General features: G+C 46.6%; 1 protein-coding gene across 3 annotated transcripts in view; it reads right to left on the bottom strand.

Moving 5' to 3' along the window:
* Window positions 1-24,895, bottom strand: part of FTO (FTO alpha-ketoglutarate dependent dioxygenase) — a 427,953-nt gene that overhangs the window by 326,714 nt on the left and 76,344 nt on the right. For 2 of the 3 annotated variants that reach the window (XM_060253575.1, XM_060253576.1), the window contains exon 2: window positions 4,984-5,061. In XM_060253575.1, the coding sequence (XP_060109558.1) occupies window positions 4,984-5,061 (78 nt within the window). Of the gene's footprint in view, window positions 1-4,983; window positions 5,062-10,780; window positions 10,801-24,895 lie in introns of those variants that run through there. The other variant, XM_060253577.1, reaches the window with a different exon arrangement.

Genomic DNA, 24,895 nt, shown 5'->3' with positions numbered 1-24,895 from the left:
GTATAAATCGATGGTGCGGTCTCATTTGGAGTACTGTGTGCAGTTCTGGTCGCCGCACCTCAAAAAGGATATTATAGCATTGGAGACAGTCCAGAAAAGGGCAACTAAAATGATTAAAGGGCTGGAGCACTTTCCCTATGAAGAAAGGTTGAAACGCTTATGGCTCTTTAGCTTGGAGAAACGTCGACTGCGGGGTGACATGATAGAGGTTTACAAGATAATGCATGGGATGGAGAAAGAAGAGAAAGAAGTACTTTTCTCCCTTTCTCACAATACAAGAACTCGTGGGCATTCGATGAAATTGCTGAGCAGACAGGTTAAAACGGATAAAAGGAAGTACTTCTTCACCCAAAGGGTGATTAACATGTGGAATTCACTGCCACAGGAGGTGGTGGCGTCCACAAGCATAGCCACCTTCAAGAAGGGGTTAGATAAAAATATGGAGCAGAGGTCCATCAGTGGCTATTAGCCACAGTGTGTGTGTGTATATATATATATATATATATATATATATATATTTGGCCGCTGTGTGACACAGAATGTTGGACTGGATGGGCCATTGGCCTGATCTAACATGGCTTCTCTTATGTTCTTATGTTCTAAGTGTCTGAGACTTTTCAGTTGAGAAAAGAGATGACAACGAGCGGGGAACACAATAAGAGGTTTATAAAATCATACATGAGGTGGTGAGAGCTGGCAAAGAGAAAACTTCCCCCATCTCCCAAAATACTAGAATTCGAGGGCATCTGATGAAGCTGATGGGCAGTACACTCAGGACAGACAAAAGAAAATACTGCTTTATACAGAGAGTGAATAAAATGTGGACGTTGCTGCCAGAGGATATAAGCAACCGGAATAAACAACTTTAAAAGGGGATTCATGGAGGATGTCTATCTACTAGCCATGGTGACTGAGCGGAACTTCAACATTCACACTAAACCTCAGAATCCCAGAGCCAGGAGGGAACATCAGGGGAAGGCCTCGGCCTCTCTATCCTGTTGTTGGCCATTCATAAGAACATAAGAGAAGCCATGTTGGATCAGGCCAACGGCCCATCCAGTCCAACACTCTGTGTCACACAGTGGCAAAAAAATTTATATATACACACACACACTGTGGCTAATAGCCACTGATGGACCTGTGCTCCATAGTTTTATCTAAACCCCTCTTGAAGGAGGCTATACTTGTGGCCGCCACCACCTCCTGTGGCAGTGAATTCCACATGTTAATCACCCTTTGGGTGAAGAAGTACTTCCTTTTATCCATTTTAACCTGTCTGCTCAGCAATTTCATCGAATGCCCACGAGTTCTTGTATTGTGAGAAAGGGAGAAAAGTACTTCTTTCTCTACTTTCTCCATCCCATGCATTATCTTGTAAACCTCTATCATGTCACCCCGCAGTCGACGTTTCTCCAAGCTAAAGAGCCCCAAGCGTTTCAAGCTTTCTTCATAGGGAAAGTGCTCCAGCCCTTCAATCATTCTAGTTGCCCTTTTCTGGACTTTCTCCAATGCTATAATATCCTTTTTGAGGTGCGGCAACCAGAACTGCACACAGTACTCCAAATGAGACCGCACCATCGATTTATACAGGGGCATTCAGAGGAACTGGTTGGCCACTGTGTGAGACAGGATGCTGGACTAGATGGACCCTCACTGGCCTGATCCAGCAGGGCTCTTCTAATGTTATTACGAAGGCCTTGGCCTCCATGTCCTGTTGTTGGCCCTCCAGAGGAACTCACTGGCCACTGTGTGAGAAAGGATGCTTAACTAGATGGATCACTGATCTGATCCAGCGGGGCTCTTCTTATGTGCCCTTTATTCCCACAACCAGCCAGCCTTTCCCTCACATTTTGCTTACTATAAGAGCTTGGAGTACCTCTGGGCTCAATGCTATGGCACTAAGCAGGAGATACGGTAAGGATATTTTTGAGTAGGTACAACTCGGTGTGAAGAAAGACTTAGAAAGACCATCTCCATGTTCTCACAGTTACCACCCTTTCTGTAGTCCTGAAGGACACAGGTTATGGCTATTGACAGCTATTTGCTGTGAGGGTTAAAAGGGAATCTCTATGTATAAGAGCAGGATGTTGCTAAGTATCAGCGTGGAGAGGAGCGAATAATTGAGATAGGCTTGGGACCCTGTGCCCTGCACTTGGTCCTTCAGTTGTCCTCTGAATGAAACAGGATACTGGACTATTTATTATCTGTGTACCATTCTTCCATGAAGCCCGAAGTGCACTAGATGGAACAGAGGTTGTTTCCAATGTGGCTGTCCTTATGTTCGTTCCAGATGCTGGGTAACGAGAGGAGCGGGTCTACCTATGGAGTTCTTGGGGACTTCTGGTTGACCATTGCTTAAGAGAGAATGCTGGACTAGATGAGCCTTGGTTCACACCCTACAGAAGTCTTCCTGTGTCCTCACGAAGCCCAATCTGAAGAGCCCAGGGCACACAGAATGCAATGGCTTTGAAGCCCACAAGATGCATGAGTCTTACAGCACCATTCTTCCTAAGCAAAGTTACACCCTTCTACACCCATTAATTTCAATGGCCTTAGAAGGGCATAGTCTTCTAATTCCACTGAGAACAATGGGTTTAGAAAGGTGCAGTAGTTACAGCTGTTTCACAGAGGTTGGCAGCTGTAAGTTTTATTCACGTTAACTCAAAGAGACGGAAGAGTTCAAATCTGTTTTAACAAAGAAATGGAGGGAGGGAGGGGAAAGCTCTTTCCTTCCTGCACCAGGGGAAGGGGGAAAAAAAAGAATTAAAAAAAAGGATGCTACTTAGTATGCATCTTTCGGCCACATGTCAATACAAGAAAGTTGACATGGCTATAATGTAGGAACTCCCGCTGTAGCTGTTCAAGCTAAGTAAGAGATTCCTTTTTATGTCTTTCATCTCGCTCAATATGTTCCAACTTAGTCTGACTGAACTCAACCAATTCTTTCCATGTGTTTCGTATTTGACCCGAGCGCTGTCCAAGAGCGACATAGCGTTTTCTTCCGTTTCTTCAATAATACTCCTCAGCTAAATCGGTTTGGATTGTGCTTTGATTCTTCTGTTTTTTAAATTAAATATGCAAAATATCATAGAGCTGAGGGTGGGACATGTAGTGGGGAATCACAGTTAGAATGTCAGACCAGGAGACGAGCGAGCCAGATCCAAATACCTGCTTTGCTGTTCAACTTACTGGGCGGCTCTAAACCAGCTGGTCTCTCTCAGCCTAACTTACCTTATGGGGGTTTTTTTGTGAGGATCAATGTGTGTGGTGGTGGTGGGGGGGAACCATGGTCATTCCTGGCAAGAATGGAACAAGAAAAGCTATCATCCAGACTACGCCGATCTAAAATACCTTCCTCCCCACAACAGATGAATTCATACCATCTGGGTGACTTTGAACCAGTCTCTTCAAAGCTCACCCCTACCTTTCGGGGTTGTTGCTAGGGTGATCTAAAGAAGGGGAAACCCGTATACTCCACCCTTAGGTCCTTTTTGGAAGGGAGGGATAAAAAACGTAAAAGAAAACCCTAAACTCACTGTTGTATCCCAAGGAGACTGAAAGAGCAGACCTCACAGGGATAGCAGAGAGCTAGCAACGCCTAGTTGACATCCAACAAAAAACCTTGTTGGTCTCTACAGTACTAGTGGACTTCAGTCTAGCTGTTCCACTGCAGACCAATAGAGCCACCCTCTGAAACTAGTCTGTAGACATGGCAGATCATGGTGAATGTTTATCATGTGTTCCTGGACCCAAATCGCAAGATGCCGTAGTCCCGTCATACACTGCATCGGTTAGGCCACACCTGGAGTACTGTGTGTAGTTCTGGAGGCCTCAGTTCAAAAAGGGTGGACAGAATGGAGCGGGTGCAGAGGAGTGCGAAGGGGATGATCAGGGGTCTGTAGACCAAGCCCTATGAGGAAAGGCTGAAGGATTTGGGAAGGTTCAGTCTGGAGAAGAAGAGGATGAGGGGGGACATGATTGCTCTCTTGAGCTATTTGAAGGGCTGTCACTTAAAGGAGGGCAGGGAGCTGTTCCTGTTGGTAGCAGGGGAGAGGACTCACAATCATGGGTTTACATTGAGGGCAGGAAGGTACCGGTTGGATATTGGGGTTGAGGATTACGGGAAGAGTTGTGGAATCAGCTACCAAGGGTGGTGGGTGAGCTCCCCCTCCCTGGAAGTCTTTAAGCAGTGGCTGGACAAACACTTGTCAGGGATACTCTAGGCTGATCCTGCATTGAGCAGCAGGTTGGACTAGGTGGTTTGTATGGCCCCTTTCAGCTCTGTGATTCTATGGAATGTACCACTCCTGACGGCTGGTCAATATAGCCTGGATCCAAAATACCTTAGGTCCAGAATGCCGTCTCCCATACCAACTTACCCAGATTATGAGGTCAATGTACGAAGTCTCCCTCTGGGAATTTGCATCATCCAAGGCAAGACAGGTAGAAATCCAAACCAGGGCCACTTCCCTGGGAAGTTAGGCGGGCAATGTCCCTACATGTTTTCCGGAGAACACTCAGGACACTTTAGAAAGCTATAATTAATTAATTTAATTTAATATTGGACTTTAATTAAATATTGGACAATGCCTAAATTGTATCTTTGTAGCCAATAGATGGCTGCAAAAGGAGATTTTTAATGCTTTTTTATTTTTCCAGATGGTAAGTAACCACTTCGTGGGCACAAAGATAGGCAAAAAAATGGCTCATGGATACTCCCTACGTATACATACATACTGCGTACACATACATACAACAGCCTGGCGGAACACACTCTGTTGTGAGATCATGGCCCTGTGGGGCATGTTTCAGTTCCGCCGGGCCTGTAAAATGGAGCTGTTCCACCAGGCCTTTGGCTCATTTTAGGCGGTCTCCAAGGAATTAAAGATGTTAGCGATGAGGATTTGTTTTTTTGTTTTTTTTAAATCAAGGTTACTGAACACGTTTTCTAAAGCAGACAATGTTGATCTGTTTAAGGATTACCAGTTCACAGAAGCCGTCGTCTTTCGGCGTCAAATATGGAAGATGACCCTCTCCAAGTTCTTCGAGGAGTTTCCGCTTCTGAAGACATAAAATAAACAACAATATTTATTTATATAACGTATATATAAGCATAGCAATATTGTGAGCCGTCTGAAACTCATCTTTGACCACCACAACAGTGACACAGGGAATACTGACTTTCAAAAGTTTATATCCTGAAAACTTTGTTGATCTTTCAGTTGCTACTGGACCTGCATCATGCTTCACTGTAGCAGTGTCTCTTTTGACATTCAAACTGTGACTCTTCCGTTGTCCAATGTGCCATCTGCCCCATATTTTAGGAAAGTGGGCAAGCTCCTTGCCTGGTGGGACCTATGGCTGGCAGGTGGTTCCCACCTTGAAACAGTCACTGGTAGGGCAATTGAAGAAGAAGAAGATATTGGATTTATATCCCGCTCTCCACTCCAAAGAGTCTCAGAGCAGCTCACAATCTCCTTTCTCTTCCTCCCCCACAACAGACACCCTGTGAGGTGGGTGGGGCTGAGAGGACTCTCACAGCAGCTGCCCTTTCAAGGACAACCTCTGCCACAGCTATGGCTGACCTAAGGCCATGCTAGCAGGTGCAAGTGGAGGAGTGAGGAATCAAACTCGGTGCTCACAGATAAGAGTCCGCACACTTAACCACTACACCAAACTGCAAGCCTTTCTGAGGCGTAGGCCTCATGCCAGGGATAGAACTATATGCGAATATTACCGCACTATAGAGTCCCATTCACATGTGCATGGAACAGAAAACACAGGTATTGTCCACTCACTCATTTATCATGGGAGTAAAATAGATTTAAAAGCCCCTGATATAGTCAAGCTAGATTTGAGTTCCAGTAGCACCTTAGAAACGAACAAGATGTTGTGAGGATAAGATTTCAACAGTCAAAGGTCCCTTTATCAGAAATTATGAAGAGAATTTTGACGCTCAAAAGTTATAGCCCCCCAAAAATCTTGTTCTCTACAGTGCTACTGGACTCATAAGAACATAAGAGAAGCCATGTTGGATCAGGCATATGGCCCATCCAGTCTAACACTCTGTGTCACAGAAGAACATAAGAGAAGCCATGTTGGATCAGGCCAATGGCCCATCCAGTCCAACACTCTGTGTCACAGAAGAACATAAGAGAAGCCATGTTGGATCAGGTCAATGGCCCATCCAGTCCAACACTCTGTGTCACACAGTGGCCAAAGAAAACCAGGTGCCATCAGTGGGGCCAGGACACTAGAAACCCTCCCATTGTTGCCCCCCCCCAAGCACCAAGAATACAGAGCATCACTGCCCCAGACAGACAGAAAGATCTAGTTCTTCCACTCCAGACCAACCCAGCTGCCCTCTCGAAGTGATTTAGTCAAAGGCTCTATGGTTTCAGTTTCCCTCAGTTCCAAGTCACCCCCTTGAATGCACAAAAACAGTAAGCTATCATATTGAAAGAAAAACAGCTCAGTGTGTGCGTGGCTCTTCGAGACCACCTTTAAAAATATCATCTCCCGTCATGAAAAGAGAGCGAAGGGAAAGTATGACAACATGTTCAGAATATGGCACAAGATCCAACGCAATTCTTCCAGGCCTACATCTCTGATTTTGTTTCACGTTCCTTTGCTTATCTTCATTTTCTGCGTCATGTTACAAGACTAATGGATTTTTAAGTCTTCACTGTACTTAGAGAAACATTATTTCTCAGGTTGAGTCACTGGCCTTGAAAACCCCAACTTCGGCCTACGTGCACATTTAACATAGACTTCACCAGCAACCAACACCAGAACGGGGGGGGGGGGGGGATTATTTTTTAAAAATGGCCTCTCCTTTTCTCCAATCTACTTGGCCTTTGCCTCCCACGAATCAAGAATTACACACTCGTAGGAAACTTATCTTTGCCATTTACCTCCCAACCAGACTTTGCCTTCTGAGGCAGAATTAAGATTGCTAATGAAAATCAACAGACAAGAAATGGAAATTGTTACATAGGAGCTAGGGAAAACCAAAGAAAACAATAATAACAGAACCACCAAGGAAGACCAAGGAAGATGGTGGCGAGGGTGGGGTCAGGCTGGATTTTAAAAGGAAACCAAGTCAACGAGGGACATAAGAACATAAGAGAAGCCATGTTGGATCAGGCCAATGGCCCATCCAGTCCAACACTCTGTGTCACACACTGGCCAAAAAACCCCAGGTGCCATCAGGAGGTCCATCAGTGGGACTAGAAGCCCTCCCACTGTGCCCCTCCCCAAGCACCAAGAATACACAGCATCACTGCCCCAGAAAGAGTTCCAACAATACGCTGCGGCTAATAGCCACTGATGGACCTCTGCTCCATATGCTTATCCAATACCCTCTTGAAGCTGTCTTATCTTGTAGCCGCCGCCACTTCCTGTGGCAGTGAATTCCACGTGTTATTCACCCTTTGGGTGAAGAAGGACTTCCATTTATCACACACCATGAGGGTGGGGGTACCAAATGCCAACACACTTGCATTGCCACTGTGATTTGGCGTTTCTTGGTTCCCAGTCAGAAATGCCCTAGGACTGAACAAGGTTTTTAACTGGGTTATTAGAACACACCATATGCATCTCTATGATTTGCAATTTCAGTGCCCATTTGATATATATTATTGCCTTGGATACACATATCCATCTTCCCTTACAGTAAGATGCTTTAGAGGCTGCTGCTAGAACCCTTCCTTTCCTAGAAAAAGAGTGCAGGGAAAACTTTTTTTTTTAATCTATTGTTTGAATCCACTGATTTCATTCCACTTAGCGGGGCTTTTTTTGTAGCAGGAACTCTTTAGCATATTAGGCTACACCCCCCTGATGTAGCCAATACTCCAAAAGCTAACATTAGGCCCTGTAAGAAGAGCCCTGTAAGCTCTTGGAGGATTGGCTACATCAGGGGGAAGTGGCCTAATAGGCAAAGGAGTTCCTGCTACAAAAAAAGCCCGGCCACTTAGTAAAGAATAATCCATCAGAGGAGATAATATAGTATGTCAAGCACTTATTTACATGGAAAGTCAACAACACAGAACTGGCTTCCACAAAGTTTGCAAGAAAAGGAGGGGGGGAAAAACCTAATATGTAAATCTGTCCATCCTTCATATAGGACAAGGCATTTTAAGGAATCGTGACACTACAAGGACATGTCTATTGTTTGGTGTAGTGGTTAAGTGCCAGTTTGGTGTGGTGGTTAAGTGTGAGGACTCGTATCTGGGAAAACCGGGTTTGAATCCCCCCTCCTCCACTTGCAGCTGCTGGAATGGCCTTGGGTCAGTCGTAGCTCTGGCAGAGGTTGTCCTTGAAAGGGCAGCTGCTGAGGGAGCCCTCTCGGCCCCACCCACCTCACAGGGTGTCTGTTGTGGGGGAGGAAGGTAAAGGAGATTGTGAGCCGCTCTGAGACTCTTTGGAGTGGAGGGTGGGATATAAATCTAATATCTTCTTCTTCTATTATACTAGTGTTGATCTGTCAGGAATTCCCCCCCAAAATCCTGGGAACTGCAGTTCTGCAAGGGCAGTCAGAAGACGATTGGCTGGTGTCTCTAGAGAGGTGGCATAGCTACTAAGTCAGTGTGCTGATCATAGAAAGGCGTTCTCGCTATTTTTAAAATTTGTTTTCAGAAGATATTTAGGAATACAATATGAATGCAATCAAACAAGCATTGGCCTGGTATTCTATAATTTTTAACACAGCTGGACTTGTTTAACATCTGGAGCAGAGGCCCATCAGTGGCTATTAGCCACAGCTTATCGTTGGAACTATCTGGGGCAGTGATGCTCTGTATTCTTGGTGTTTGGGAGGGGCAACAGTGGGATGGTTTCTAGTGTCCTGGCCCCACTGATGGACCTCCTGATGGCACCTGGGGGGGTTTGGCCACTTTGTGACACAGAGTGCTGGTGGTGGTGATGATGATGATATTGGATTTATACCCTTCCCTCCACTCCAAATCTCAGAGTGGCTCACAATCTCCTTTATATTCCTCCCCCACAACAGACACCCTGTGAGGTAGGTGGGGCTGAGAGTTCTCTTACAGCAGCTGCCTTTTCAAGGACAACTCCTCTGAGAGCTGTGGCTGACCCAAGGCCATTCCGACAGGTGCAAGTGGAGCAGTGGGAAATCAAACCCGATTCTCCCAGATAAGAGTCCGCACACTTAACCACTACACCAAACTGGCTCTCGTTGGACTGGATGGGCCATTGGCCTGATCCAACATGGCTTCTCTTATGTTCTTCGGTGACACAGAGTGTTGGACTGGATGGGCCATTGGCCTGGTCCAACATGGCTTCTCTTATGTTCTTCTGTGACACAGAGTGTTGGACTGGATGGGCCATTGGCCTGATCCAACATGGCTTCTCTTATGTTCTCATGTTGTGTTGTGTGTTAAGGGATATCAAGCCACTTCCAACTTATGGCAACCCTATGAATTTAACGTCCTCCAAGATGTCCTCTCATCAACAGCCTTGCTCCGGTCTTGCAAACTAAGAGTTGAGGCTTCCTTGATGGAGTCAATCCATCTCACATTGGGTCTTCTCTTTCCTGCTGCCTTCAGCTTTTCCTAGCATTATTTATTGTCTTTTCCTGCTGAAAGTTAGGTGGGGCGGAAAACTGGGGGTTCAAAGCCCAGGGTGCAGGAAGAACAAATCCCTCCCTCCTTTTTTCTTTTGCATTTTCAAAACCAGGTAGTCATGTTGATCTGAAGCAACAGAACAAAGTTTGAATCCAACGGCACCTTTAAAAACAACAAAGTTCAATTCCTGCGCATGAACACGAAAGCTTATACCAGGGGTGGAATTCTAGCAGGCGCTCCTTTGCATATCAGGCCACACACCCCTGATGTAGCCAATCCTCCAAGAGCTTACAAAAAAAGAACCTTCTAAGCTCTTGGAGGATTGGCTACATCAGGGGGTGTGGCCTAATATGCAAAGGAGCTCCCGCTAGAATTCCACCCCGGCTTATACCAAAAATTAAACTTCGTTAGTCTTCAAGGTGCCACTGGACTCGAACTTTGTTCTATTTTCAAAAGTGGTTTGTGTTGGTATTTTAAATATGTTTTCTACATCTGTCAGTCAGCGGAATCCTTTAACAGAGTTACCCCTTTGAAGTCAAGTGAGCTCAGAAGGGTGTAGGACCGCAAACTCAAGCCTTTCGCCACCCGTTCCCTGTAAGGCTGACTTATCTATCTGCACTCTTTCTTAGCTGCGTAGCTCTTCCACAGACAGACATAAAAGGCATTAAAATATACAAAAGAGGCATGGGGTCTGATCTCTTCAGAGTTGACAGTCCTCTATGGGAAACATTATAAACAGACAATAACATGGGGTTAGCGACAAAAACAAGGCGGCAGGTTTGTTTTTTTTTTTTGAGTTAGCAAATAATACATTTGCAGTCTGCATTTCCAAGTCACAAGACTTTTTAAGCTCCCGTATACCTACGCCAGATACAGCGCACACACGCACACAAAGATATATTAACATTATTTGCAGCGTTAAAGCACACTTTAAACAGCTGAGCTGATTTCGCTAAGCTTCGGAACAGATACTTCTTTTTTTTCCCCCCCTAAACTTTTATTTTCACGTTGTACGATGAAAAGACGCTGAACCGGTAAAGAAAAGATTTCAAACACGCAGAGTAGCAAACGGAGGAGAAGCGAGGGGGGGGGGGGAGGGAAAGAAATACTGACAATTCCTTTGTCAAATGTTAAGGTCTTGGCAAAAGCACGCAGCATTAAAATGCACTCTTGAGCGAAGGTAAAAACCGACTCACATTTGATTGTCAGATCTGACTAAGCAGCTCCTCTTCTGCTTGATCTACAGACAAATACACACAGCTGGGAGGGGGGGGAACACCACAGGCCTTCTCATATACCAGGAGCTGTCACACACGTGTCAAATACATCAAGCTACTCGCAAATTCTTCCAAAACAAAACAAGGGGAGAAAAAGAGAAGGAAAGGGGGTGGGGGGAGAAGAGGCAAGGAAAATCAAAAGAGCCAGCTTTGCCAACTGGCTGGGCTGTGTGTGTGTGTTGCGTCTCAACAGGTATGGTGAAGGCAGTACAAAATGGAGATAGCTGGCAAACTAGAAAACAACAGGCAGAAGTAGCATGGGCATCAGCACACATACGCCATGGGGCTTCACAAAACTTGAGGGGTGGGCAAAGAAGAGGGGCGGACCAGTGGTCCATTGAGTGCACCGCTCGGTTTCTCGTGGGTTTTCAAAAGCCTTGAGTGGTGATGGGACAGAATAAGTGGAACACAGCAATTACCCCCCAGCAAGGGTCCATCTTGTTCCAAATTTGTGTGGTGGTGAAAGAAGATGAAAACAGCAGTGGATCAGTGGTCCATTGAGTGCACAGAGAGGCTTGCAAAACCTCTCTTTTTCAGCTCGCATTGGAATTAGGACCAGACCGAACTGATTAAATTATTGCAACTTTAGCCATCTTTTGTATAATTGAAACTGATGTATGATACGATGTAACTGGGATTGATAGAATTTATAGCACCTATTTTTATTTATTTTAATTAATTTATGTAACTGTGCCATATTTAAAGTATTGTTTATCTGTTTTAACTAAATCATGGCGCGCCATGTCTGTGAGCCACCCTGAGCCCACCTTTTGGCGGGGGAGGGCGGGATATAAGAATAAAATTTGATTTGATTTTGATTTGATTTGAGTGTACTATCCAGTGTCATATAGGTTTTCAAAAGCCCGGTGTGGTAATGCAAGGAAATGAACAGAGGGGTAGACCAATGGTCCGTCTTGTTCCAAATTAGTTTTCAAAAGCCTTGTGCGGTGGTGAAAGGAGATGAAAAGAGCAGTGGACCAATGGTCCATTGAGTGTACTATCCAGTGTCTAATGAATTTTCAAAGCCCGGTGTGGTAACAGAAAGAAATCAACAGAGGGATGGACTAATGGTTCATCAAGTGCACCATCTAGTTCCAAATGTGGTGGTAGAACAAGATGAAGAAAGGGGTGGGCCACTGTGTACACTATCCTGTTTCCCACAGTGGCTAACCAGATGCCCCCTGGAAAGCTCCCCTTATTGTTGCTCCACTCCCCACCAATCGGTATTCAGAGGTGCATTGCCTCTGAACATCAAAGTTCCTTTAAAGCAGGGGTCCCCAACCCCCGGGCCGTGAGTTGTATAATTATTTCATTATATATTGCAATGTAATAAGAAGACGACGACACTGGATTTATATCCTGCCCTCCACTTCAAACTTCAGAATCTCAGAGCAGCTCACAATCTCCTTTACCTTTCTCTCCCACAACAGACACCCTGTGAGGTGGATAGGGCTGAGAGAGCTCTCCCAAAAGCTGCCCTTACAAGGACAGCTCTGCGAGAGCTATGGCTAACCCAAGGCCGTTCCAACAGCTGCAAGTGGAGGAGTGGGGAATCAAACCCGGTTCTCCCAGATAAGAGTCCACACACTTAACCACCACACCAAACTGGAATGGATGCTGCAAGAGATGGTTCTGGGAATACTGGCTCCAAAAACTGTTTGTCCCAGGCAAGTCAATGAAGAGGTTGCCTCATTGGCTCCCCTCTTGCTTTCAGTATCCGTCAGCACAAGTACTGGGCAGCGATTGGGGAAGGAAGATCGCATCTCCTTCCAAAAAAACCTTCATAAAGTAGTTCAAGGCAAATGGCCATTTTTAGACGACGTCAAAGAGAAAACACTTTGGGGCTGAGAAATCTTCGCACGGGTGTGATACGTGTGCATTTCACTCATGGGCTAGAAAGTCTGAAGCATCCAAATGGCTTTGTTTTCGTCTCCCTGTAACTGCCAAGGCTACACAACATAAGCACGGGACACACTCGATTCTTGTTTGCCTGCCGGCGTTTGAAATGGATGAGCGCGCTTCACCTGTGTAAACACGAGCATAACAGAAAAACCAAAAGACGACAGGACTTCCTTGTCCTTGAACAGTAATACCCCATTCCCTTCTTGCTACCACAAGCCGACAGTGAGATGCAAACATAGCATTAGTAATGGTAAGCATCCAACCATCTGCTGACTTTGTGGAGTAAGACTTGCCTGTTTCCCGTTCCTACAGACACTGTTAAAAAAAAAAAGTAAAGATAGTCTTCTGTGCAAGCACCAGGTCATTACAGACCCATGGGGTGACGTCACATCAAGATGTTTTCATGGCAGACTTTTTCCAGGGTGGTTTGCCATTGCCTTCCCCAGTCCTCTACACTTTCCCCCCAGCAAGCTGGGGACTCATTTGACCGACCTCGGAAGGATGGAAGGCTGAGTCAACCTCGAGCCAGCTACTTGAACCCAGCTTCCGCCAGGATCAAACTCAGGTTGTGAGCAGAGCTTGGACTCCAGTACTGCAGCTTAGCACTCTGCTGCACAGGGCTTGCTGAAGGTAAAGGCAGTCCCCTGTGCAAGCACCAGTCGTTTCTGACTCTGGGGTGATGTCGCACTGCAACGTTTTCATGGGAGACTTTTTACAGGGTGGTTTGCCATTGCCTTCCCCAATTATCTACACTTTCCCCCCAGCAAATTGGATACTCATTTTACCAACCTCGGAAAGATGGAAGGCTGAGTCAACCCTGAGATGGCGACCTGAACCCAGCTTCCACTGAGATCGAACTGAAGTCGTGAGCAGAGCTTGGACTGCAGTACTGCAGCTTACTATTCTGTGCCATGGACACTGAGCCCCATCCAAATTTTGATGGTGGGGGGAGGTCAGTGGAAGTTGTGGAACACCGTAAGTGGGGTCAGAAGCAGGAAGGGGAACCTGTAGAAACTGCCACCCATTATTCTACAACAGGAAGAACTGGAGAGCCAGTTTGGTGTAGTGGTTAAGTGCGTGGACTCTTATCTGGGAGAACCGGGTTTGATTCCCCACTCCTCCACTTGCACCAGCTGGAATGGCCTTGGGTCAGCCATAGCTCTGGCAGAGGTTGTCCTTGAAAGGGCAGCTGCTGGGAGAGCCCTCTCCAGCCCCACCCATCTCACAAGGTGTCTGTTGTGGGGGAGGAAGGTAAAGGAGATTGTGAGCCGCTCTGAGACTCTTCGGAGTGGAGGGCGGGATGTAAATCCAATATCTTCATCTACCTCACAGGGTGTCTGTTGTGGCGGAGGAAGGTAAAGGAGATTGTGAGCCGCTCTGAGACTCTTCGGAGTGGAGGGTGGGATATAAATCCAGTATCTTCTAAATCCAATATCTTCTTCTTCAGTTGGAAGAGCTAAATGATTAGATATCACCAGGGGTTCCCCCCCCCCCACCCGGGGGGAATGCAGCAGAACGGACTTCCGGAACCTCTTTGTGGAAACAAAATTTTCAAAGAAAAAACGTTTAAAATTTCATGAGGGCCACCTGTGTGTTTTTCCTTCATTTCCCTCTTGAGAGTTCTGGCACCTCTCTTTCCATAATAAAAAGTCCTGGGTATCACCATTTGCACAACTGTTTCAGGCAACGTCAAAGCAAGCTGACGATCGCACGTGACAATTTGCCACATGGCAAGGGCGTGTCAAACGAAAGAGCTTACCTATTTTTCCAAAAAAAACAAACACACACACAAACCCAAATTGGATGTTACACTAAATTCACAAGAGACGCTGAAAAGGAACCCTGCACGCAACGGCCGCTGTGCTTGTACCAGCACCAGACCAAACAGGAAGGATCATACGGCCACAACTCAGGCATAATAAGTCCATCCATGGGCCGAGGATTGTACTCCTCTGAAGAACTAATAAGACAAAACTTCCCATTATTGCTGACTACGGCCCTGTAGGGGTCAACAGGATTGCTGGCCAACCGCCCCCCCCCCCCAGACCCTGGGGCGCTCTTGTGAAATCCCCTATGCTGCTCCACGGTCAAAGAGGACAAGGACTTGAGTGGCAGGAGAATATTAAAAAAAAGATCCAGTTTTGGAAGAAGAACAAGAAGAAGAGGAGGAGGAAGACTGCAGGTTTATATCCCCACCCTTCTATCTGAATCAGAGACTCAGAGCAATCTCCTATATCTTCTCCCCCCCAAACAGACACCCTGTGAGGTGGGTGGGGCTGAGAGGGCTCTCACAGCAGCTGCCCTTTCAAGAACAACTCCTGCAATAGCTATGGCTGACCCAAGGCCATTCCAGCAGCTGCAAGTGGAGGAGTAGGGAATCAAACCCGGTTCTCCCAGATAAGAGTCCGTGCACTTAACCACTACACCCAACTGGAAGGAAAATGGCTGGATATTCAACAGCTAGGAATAAGCATTTCTTTCCTCAGTTGGAACTACAGCTGTGAAAGACCCTATATCAGAGGGATTATTTTTGAAGAATTCCTTCTATCAAAAGGATTATAACCTTCTGAGATTTTTTTGCCTATTCAGTCGTGCCAAAAAACTGCCACAAGGACCAAGAGACTGGATACTTTCCTACCGCACCTCACCGTGAATACTGAATTGTCACTTGAAGCCATCATCTCCAGGACTAAGAAGATGATGAAGAATAATATATTGGATTTATACCCTGCCCTCCACTCCGAGTGGCTTAAAATCTCCTCTACCTTCCTCCCCGACAACAGAGACCCTGTGAGGCGGGTGGGGCTGAGAGGGCTATCCCAGAAGCTGCCCTTTCGAGGACAACGCTGCGAGACCTATGGGTGACCCAAGGCCATTCCAGCAGCTGCAGGTGGAGGAGTGGGGAATCAAACCCGGTTCTCCCAGGTAAGAGTCTGTGCACTTAACCACTGCACTGAACTAAGAGTGAAGGAGACCTATTCCAACCCATAAAGTTCCTTTCCTATTTCCACAAACACCATTCATATTTGAAAGTCTGGTTTGAGAAATAAGGTGGGGTCCCCACCAGGGAGAGAGGTGGTGTGCAAATGAATTAGATAACTATAAGTCTTTCAGACATTCAATAAAGTTATGCTAGAAACCTAGATACTTGGTTGCTCTTGTCTGCCACTTTCTCTGGCCCGCAAAATCCATATTTTGCAGGTATATTGTTACCGTATCGTTGCCTCCACGGTTGATTAGAAGGTGAAACCTCTCAGGAATCCTGTGAATGTTAAGCAAATATTTTCAAAGCAGACGCTGCACACCCTTTTTATTATTTATCTTTACACCAGAGAGTTCCCCAAAGTTAACAAGCTTGCATTCTGCCCTTGATAGCTTCTTGACGGGACTACCAATTACCATAATGAACTTCATATGTAATTTTGTCAGCTTCTGTTTGATGCCACAGCCGCTTGTGTACTCTGCGTTCTCACAAGTTTACCCTCTCTGTTCGGTAACTACTGAAAACGTACTTGTGCTGGCTTGTCTGATGGAAAGTCAATCGTGCTAATAATGGAATTACAATTTTTTGCATATTGAGAATCAGCCGAGCTTGCAAACTAAATATACCCGCTGAGTGATATTCTTTCCAATGGCCCACAAAATACATCCTGGCTGCTAATTTGTTTTTAGGTGTAGCTTCTTGAAACAAAGCAATACAAGTTGCTTCCAGTCTTGTGTTTGACCCATTCCAATATTCTCTCTGTCTCACGCATGCACATAACCCGTGGATCAAGTACAGGTATCTACAGCAGTTAAATATATCTAGATCTGACAAAGGGAGATTTGACTGTCAAAAGCTTATACTCCCAAAATCCGGGTCTCTCATGTGCTCCTGGACACAAATCTAACTGAAATTAGCAGAGATGTCAAACATGTGGCCCAGGGGCTGAATCAAGCCCTCAGAGGGCTCCTATCAGCCCCCCCCCCCCAAGCAGCTGGCTGTCATTTGCTTTCTTCTCCCTCTCTCTCGCTTCCTTCTGCTTTGCAGCTTGCTTTTCCAGGCTCTCTCAATCGCACAGCCGAACTACTGAGCCAAGCCTCTCTTCCTTCTATTGGCTGAGGCTCCTCCCTCTCCTGGTCCCCTGGGGAAGGAAGAAAAGTGCCAGAGCTTCCTTTGCCCAGCTCCCTGGATCCCATGGGAGAGATACAAAGAAAGCACCTTTAAGACTAATGAATGCTAATATTTGAAGCATGTTTTATTTTAAGGGTTTTTAAAATATATAATTGTGTTTGTCTGTGTCCTTTATAAAGTTTATATCTCTGCTACTTAATCTTAAATAGATATACACATAGCCTGGCTCGACATGGCCCAGCCCAACAAGGTCTCATTTTTGTCAGATCCGGCCCTCATAACAAATGAGTTCGACACCCCTGATCTAGAGCACTGTGTTCCCAAACTGTGTGCTGGAAAGGCTGTGAATGTGAGTCCCAAGCTTTTACCATTTTCTCAATCTGCGCATGCTCCGTTTTTGTTTGATGCCATGCCAAGTACCTTCGGATTCGTAGGCCACCTTACAAGGTACCTTTCGACTTGCGGATCACCATGTCAAAAAGGTGGGAATGGCTGCTCTAGAGAAGACATTCCAGAAACTGGGTGCCTCTGCAGAAGAGCCCCCGTCCTCTCTGCTAGCAACAGAAATAATTCTGAAAGGAGTCATCCTTTGGAGAGTCAGTTTGGTGTAGTGGCGAAGTGCACGGACTCTGGGAGAACCGGGTTTGATTCCCCACTCCTCCACTTGCACCTACTAGCATGGCCTTGGATCAGCCATAGCTCTGGCAGAGGTTGTCCTTGAAAGGGCAGCTGCTGTGAGAGCCCTCTCCAGCCCCACCCACCTCACAGGGTGTCTGTTGTGGGGGAGGAAGGTAAAGGAGATTGTGAGCCGCTCTGAGACTCTTCGGAGTGGAGGGTGGGATATAAATCCAATATCTTCATCTACCTCACAGGGGGTCTGTTGTGGGGGAGGAAGGTAAAGGAGACTGTGAGCCGCTCTGAGACTCTTCGGAGTGGAGGGCAGGATATAAATCCAATATCTTCATCTACCTCATAGGGTGTCTGTTGTGGGGAAGGAAGGGAAAGGAGATTGTGAGCCGCTCTGAGGCTCTTCGGAGTGGAGGGAGGGATATAAATCCAATATCTTCATCTACCTCACAGGGGGTCTGTTGTGGGGGAGGAAGGGAAAGGAGATTGTGAGCCGCTCTGAGACTCTTCGGAGTGGAGGGTGGGATATAAATCCAGTATCTTCATCTACCTCACAGGGTGTCTGTTGTGGGGGGAGGAAGATAACGGAGATTGTGAGCCGCTCTGAGACTCTTCAGAGTGGAGGGCGGGATATAAATCCAATATCTTCATCTACCTCACAGGGTGTCTGTTGTGGGGGAAGAAGGGAAAGGAGATTGTGAGCCGCTCTGAGACTCTTCGGAGTGGAGGGCGGGATATAAATCCAATATCTTCATCTACCTCACAGGGTGTCTGTTGTGGGGGAGGAAGGGAAAGGAGATTGTGAGCCGCTCTGAGACTCTTCGGAGTGGAGGGTGGGATATAAATCCAGTATCTTCATCTACCTCACAGGGTGTCTGTTGTGGGGGGAGGAAGATAACGGAGATTGTGAGCCACTCTGAGACTCTTCAGAGTGGAGGGCGGGATATAAATCCAATATCTTCATCTACCTCACAGGGTGTCTGTTGTGGGGGAGGAAGGTAAAGGAGATTGTGAGCCACTCTGAGATTCTTCGGAGTGGAGGGCAGGATATAAATCCAATATCTTCATCTACCTCACAGGGTGTCTGTTGTGGGGGAAGAAGGGAAAGGAGATTGTGAGCCGCTCTGAGACTCTTCGGAGTGGAGGGCGGGATATAAATCCAATATCTTCATCTACCTCACAGGGTGTCTGTTGTGGGGGAGGAAGGGAAAGGAGATTGTGAGCCGCTCTGAGACTCTTCGGAGTGGAGGGCGGGATATAAATCCAGTATCTTCATCTACCTCACAGGGTGTCTGTTGTGGGGGAGGAAGGGAAAGGAGATTGTGAGCCGCTCTGAGACTCTTCGGAGTGGAGGGCGGGATATAAATCCAATATCTTCATCTACCTCACAGGGTGTCTGTTGTGGGGGAGGAAGAGAAAGGAGATTGTGAGCCGCTCTGAGACTCTTCGGAGTGGAGGGCGGGATATAAATCCAATATCTTCATCTACCTCACAGGGTGTCTGTTGTGGGGGAGGAAGAGAAAGGAGATTGTGAGCCGCTCTGAGACTCTTCGGAGTGGAGGGCGGGATATAAATCCAATATCTTCATCTACCTCACAGGGTGTCTGTTGTGGGGGAGGAAGAGAAAGGAGATTGTGAGCCGCTCTGAGACTCTTCGGAGTGGAGGGCGGGATATAAATCCAATATCTTCATCTTCTTCTTCCCTTGAACGAGGTTCTCTGATGATTGCTGATCTCAACAAACAAGCAATTTGGGAGACCAAAACCTGATGCTCAGCGGCTTCAAAGTTTTAGAAGTCAACATCAAGATCGGTGCCCCAAAAATACGCTGGATGACAGCAAAGATGTTTAACTGTTGGAGCATCACGTTCCATGCGGGCCAATTCTAGCTGAGAACCAGTTCCACTATACTCTGCAGCAATTCGAACTTGGCAGTCAAGGATCTCCCGGTATGATTTGCGAACCTTCCGTCACAAGTAATTACGTTACTGAAAGAAATAAAGTACTTGGTGTCCAGAGCATCTTTGTTCTTTTTCCCCAGTCTTACATTCAATCCAAAGAAAAGGAGGGACGGAACAACTTCAGCTCATTGTTATATATCATCTAGAAAGTCTTCAGACGCTTAAAAGCCAACTGGTATGTCTGGCACATGGATGAGAATGTTCTTCCTTTGGAAATATATATATATATATATAATGCTTGAGCAACAGAGCTGCCTGGGGGGGGGGGGGGAATACTATGTGCCGATAGTGTTCTGTCAAGGGAAGGTTGACATATTGAAATTATTAAAGAGATCAAGCCAAGGCTGAAAGATTAATGCTCAAAGAAAGTTGACTTTTTGGCAACACAAACATGTGATGATCCCTTACACTAATTTAAGACTATTCCAAGCAGTGTCTCTGCTGGCACTCAAGAGTTCAGGGGGTGGAGTGGATTAAAAACAGGAGTCTGCTTGAAGTCCAACCAATGTTATTCAAATGTGCCTTCCACTGAAATAAAAACAAGAACTATCCCCTGCCTAACAAGGGGGGGAAAGGAGACCAAGAAACTACGAGAAACCAAACCAACTGAAAGACAAAAGTACCATGCTGTTATTGAAAAGCCATTTATGTGAGCCACTGAGATTATGAGCCAATGATCATTCACAGGTACGGGGCCCCAAAGTACATATGTATAGGTCCCTCACAACGAAGGTTTTCATACTCTTTTCGGTGTCGGCAAACTAAATGGGGAATTCGCCAATGAACCAAATAGGGAATTATCACACACAAGAGCTCCACTATTTACCGACGCACCCGAGGAAGCTATGGTTTGGGGTGTTAGAGCACAAATGGATTCACACACCTTAGGTCAACCAGCTGTATCCAGAGTGACAGCCAACAAAGTAGGAATAACAATCCCCAATTCACAGATGGGAGGCTGAAGAAGAAGGAAGAGCAGGTGGCATGCCATACTAAAGTTGTTGAGTCCCCTCTGGCCACTGGTGGAGGATGGGGGGTAGAGTTAACAGCTCCAGGTGGGGAAACTCCTGGGAATGTGGGGGGGCTGCCATGGGGTACAATGCCATACAGCCTACCCTCCAAAGGAACCTTTTCCTCCAGGGGACCGGATCTCCATAGCCTGACAAACACAATTAAAGATTTTTTTAAAAAAAAAAATGCTTAAAACATTAGCACTCGTTGGTCTTAAAGGTGCTTTCTTTGTATCTCTCCCATGGGATCCAGGGAACTGGGCAAAGGAAGCTCTGGCTCTTTCTTTCCTTCCCTAGGGGACCAGGAGGGGGAGGAGTCTCAGCCAATAGAAGGAAGAGAGGCTTGGCTCAGTAGCTCTGCTGTGCGATTGAGTGAGCCTGGAAAAGCAAACTCTCCCCCTCCCCTTCCTCCCCAAGGGAGGAGCCTCAGCTGATGGAGAAAATAGAGACTTTGCTCTGTAGTTCCTGTGCGATTGAGCAAGCCTTGCAAAGCAAACTGTTAAGCAGAAGGAAGCAAGAGAGAAGGAGAAGGAAGCAGATGATAGCCAGTTGTTCGGGGGCCTGATAGGAGACCTCTGGGGGCCTGATTCTGCCCCTGGACCGCATATTTGACACCCCTGCTGTAGAGTTTGTATCCTAAAAGGTGTGCATGCAAGCATCTGGAAAATGACAACATATGCATGCACTGTTGGTTGGGTTTGGCACTCTTCTCTAAAAGTGAAGGCTAAGCACAGCAGGGACTGAGACTGAGATTTCCATCCCATCCTATCCAATCCACCAAGTATGCTTGTCTCACTTCTCTGGGCCAGCTGGATGTCCACAGATGAATATTAGTGTGCATGATTAATGTCTCACACACAATCCAGAAGCCCATCAAACAATCGAGCCTGAAATTTTTTAGGGGTCTATAAAATGTTATATGCATCAGGCTCAAAGGCAGGACAAGTGAGACTTGAGAATAGGTCAGGAAGGCCTAACAACACTACCTAGTTGTCAGCAGCCTCAGTTCTAGGCAGACGATAGTGTCAATCAACCTGCTGTACAAAATGCTGCGGACTGAACCAGCTTCCCTCTAAGATGTCCTGTAAACCAGGGGTGCCAAACATGAAGCCCTGGAACCAAAGCAGGCCCCCGGAGGGCTCCCATCAAGCCCTTGAACAAGTCTGCTTCCTTCTCCCTCTCTACTGCTCCCTTCTGCATCACAGCTTGTTTTGCCAGGCTTCTCAATTGCACAGGAGCTACAGAGCAAAGCCTCTATTTTCTCCGTTGGCTGAGGCTCCTCCATTGGGGAGGAAGCGGGGGGAAGGGAGAGCTTGCTTTGCCAGGCTCTCTCAATCACACAGCAGAGCTAGTGAGCCAAGCCTCTGAGGCTCTTCCCCCTCCTCGTCCCCTGGGGAGAGAGGAAAAGAGGCAGCACTTCCTTTGCCCGGTTCCCTGGATCTCACGAGAGAGATACAAAGAAAGCACTTCTAAAAAAAGGTGTCCTTTATAAAGTTTGCATCTCTGCTTCCTGGCATTGCGTTTTATGACACACATGGCTCAGCCCAACAAGGCCTCATTTGTCAGATCCGGCCCTTGTAACAAATGAGTTCTACACCCCTGAAACACTTGCTTTGGATTTGCACCAAAGGTCTGTTTCATCAACCAAGTGTTTCCTGGTGGTGGTGGTGGTGGTGGTGGTGGTGGTGGTGGTGGAAAATACCATCAGGTCACAGCCGAATTATGGTGACCCCAGAGGGCTTTCAAGGAAAGAAAAAAATTCAGAGTCAGTCTGACATTGCCATTGGAGTACTGTGTACAATTCTGGTCACCACACCCCCAAAAAGATATTATAGCCTTGTAAAAAGGGCAACTAAAATGATCAAAGGGTTGGAACTCGTTCCCTATGAAGAAAGATTAAAACGCTTGGGGCTCTTTAGCTTGGAGAAACGTCGACTGCGGGGTGACAGGATAGAGGTTGACAAGATTACGCATGGGATGGAGAAGGTAGAGAAAGAAGTCCTTTTCTCCCTTTCTCACAATACGAGAACTCATGGGCGTTCAATGAAATTGCTGAGCAGTCGGGTTAGAACGGATAAAAGGAGGTACTTCTTCACCCAAAGGGTGATTAACATGTGGAATTCACTGCCACGGGAGGTGGTGGCGGCTACAAGCATAGCCAGCTTCAAGAGGGGATTGGATAAAAATTTGGAACAGAGGTCCATCAGTGGCTATTAGCCACTGTGTGTGTGTGTGTGTGTGTGTGTATTGGTCACTGTGTGATACAGGGTGTTGGACCGGATGGGCCATTGGCCTGATCCAACATGGCTTCTCTTATGTTCTTACAGCTTCAAGAGGGGATTGGATAAACATATGGAGCAAAGGTCCATCAGTGGCTATTAGCCACAAGCTTATTGATGGAATTCTCAGTCTGGGACAGTGATGATCTGTATTCTTGTTGGGGGGGGGTACAGTGGGAGGGCTTCTAGCCCCACTGGTGAACCTCTTGATGGCACTTGGGTTTTTTGGCCACTGTGTGACACAGAGTGTTGGACTGGATGGGCCATTGGCCTGATCCAACATGGGTTCTCCTATGTGACACAGAATGTTGGACTGGATGGGCCATTGGCCTGATCCAACATGGCTTCTCTTAGGTTCTTCTGTGACACAGAATGTTGGACTGGATGGGCCATTGGCCTGATCCAACATGGCTTCTCTTATGTTCTTATGTGACACAGAGTGTTGGACTGGATGGGCCATTGGCCTGATCCAACATGGCTTCTTATGTTCTTATATTCTCTGCACAGCAGCCCTCAGTGGTCTCCCATCCAAGCGCTAACCAGAGGCAACCCTGCTGAGCTTCCAAGATTTGATGAGATCTGGCTGGCTGCACTAAATCCCCAATTTGTTTTTTCTTTTTTTAAAAAAAGACCCCCGGAGAATACCCATGAAACAATTCTGAAGACCAAACTGAAATCCTCTTTAAAAAGGTGGCGGTGGGGAAACAGACCGGAGACATGTCTACGGACTGCACCGACAACCAACGCGATGACCTTCCCTCGGATACAACTATATATATTTCTGCATTTTAAAAGCTTCCTAATCGCTGCAGAGTGCAGCCTGTGCAAAAGTCCTCCTTCATAGAGCTACTCTAAAGACGGTGCTAATGTACAAAGACCAGGTGCTAAGTGCAGGCGCCTGGGCTCATGCATTCGGCTAAAGAGAAGATCAATAAGCAGTCGGAGCATTAAATTTCACAGACTGTAGCTGTCAGGTCCATTACATAGCGTTTGAACATCTTCACAGGCAGCTACAAAATGGCTGCCTCTTGACATTTTCCACTGCAGAAGCCAATGCGGGATCTTCCAGCGGTGCTCCCGGTTCCCGCTGTCCGCTGTGAACTTAGACGGAGAGGTGTCTCCGGTCTCGCTCTCAATACTGACAGCTTTACGCTGTAACAAAAGGAGGTAGGAGTCATTTATTATTTATCCCTGTCAAGGAGGTTCCAGCCTCTGTGGGCTTTTAGTGACAGCGGGGGGCACACAGTGCACAGAGGAACTCCACATTATCCCAAGGATTGGGCAGGCAACAGGGTGGGGCTCCCAAATCACGATTGGCCACCTCACATGGTTGTTCCCAGGGCTTTTTTTTTTTAGCAGGGACGCAGGGAAATCCAGCTCCAGCTGGCTTGGTGTCGAGATGTGTTGCCTAATTTGCAAATGAGGTCCTGCTGGGCTTTATCTACCAAAAAAAAAAAGCCCCTATGTAGAACCATGGTGATGTCAGAGGGTGTGGGATAATATGCAAATGAGTTCCTGTTGGGCTTTTTGTTGGAAATTGCTTAACGGTCAGTTTAAAACGGATAAAAGGAAGTGCTTCTTCACCCAAAGAGTGACTAACGTGGAATTCACTGCCGCAGGAGGTGGTGGCGGCTACAAGCATAGCAAGCTTCAAGAGGGGATTGGATAAAAATATGGAGCAGAGGTCCATCAGTGGCTATTAGCCACTGTGTGTGTGTGTGTGTGTGTGTGTGTATTGGCCACTGTGTGATACAGAGTGTTGGACTGGATGGGCCATTGGCCTGATCCAACATGGCTTCTCTTATGTTCTTAAGCAATGTGATGTCAGATGGTAAGAACGTAAGAACATAAGAGAAGCCATGTTAGATCAGGCCAATGGCCCATCCAGTCCAACATTCTATGTCACATAGCGGCCAAATATATATATATATATATATATATATATATACACACACACACACACACACACACACAAACACACACACACACACTGTGGCTAATAGCCACTGATGGACCTCTGCTCCATATTTTTATCTAAACCCCTCTTGAAGGTGGCTATGCTTGTGGCCGCCACCACCTCCTGTGGCAGTGAATTCCACATGTTAATCACCCTTTGGGTGAAGAAGGACTTCCTTTTATCCG

Source organism: Heteronotia binoei, chromosome 14 (assembly GCF_032191835.1).
Source record: "Heteronotia binoei isolate CCM8104 ecotype False Entrance Well chromosome 14, APGP_CSIRO_Hbin_v1, whole genome shotgun sequence".
Taxonomy (NCBI): Eukaryota; Metazoa; Chordata; class Lepidosauria; order Squamata; family Gekkonidae; genus Heteronotia; species Heteronotia binoei.
This window is presented reverse-complemented; position numbering and strand designations above follow the sequence as displayed.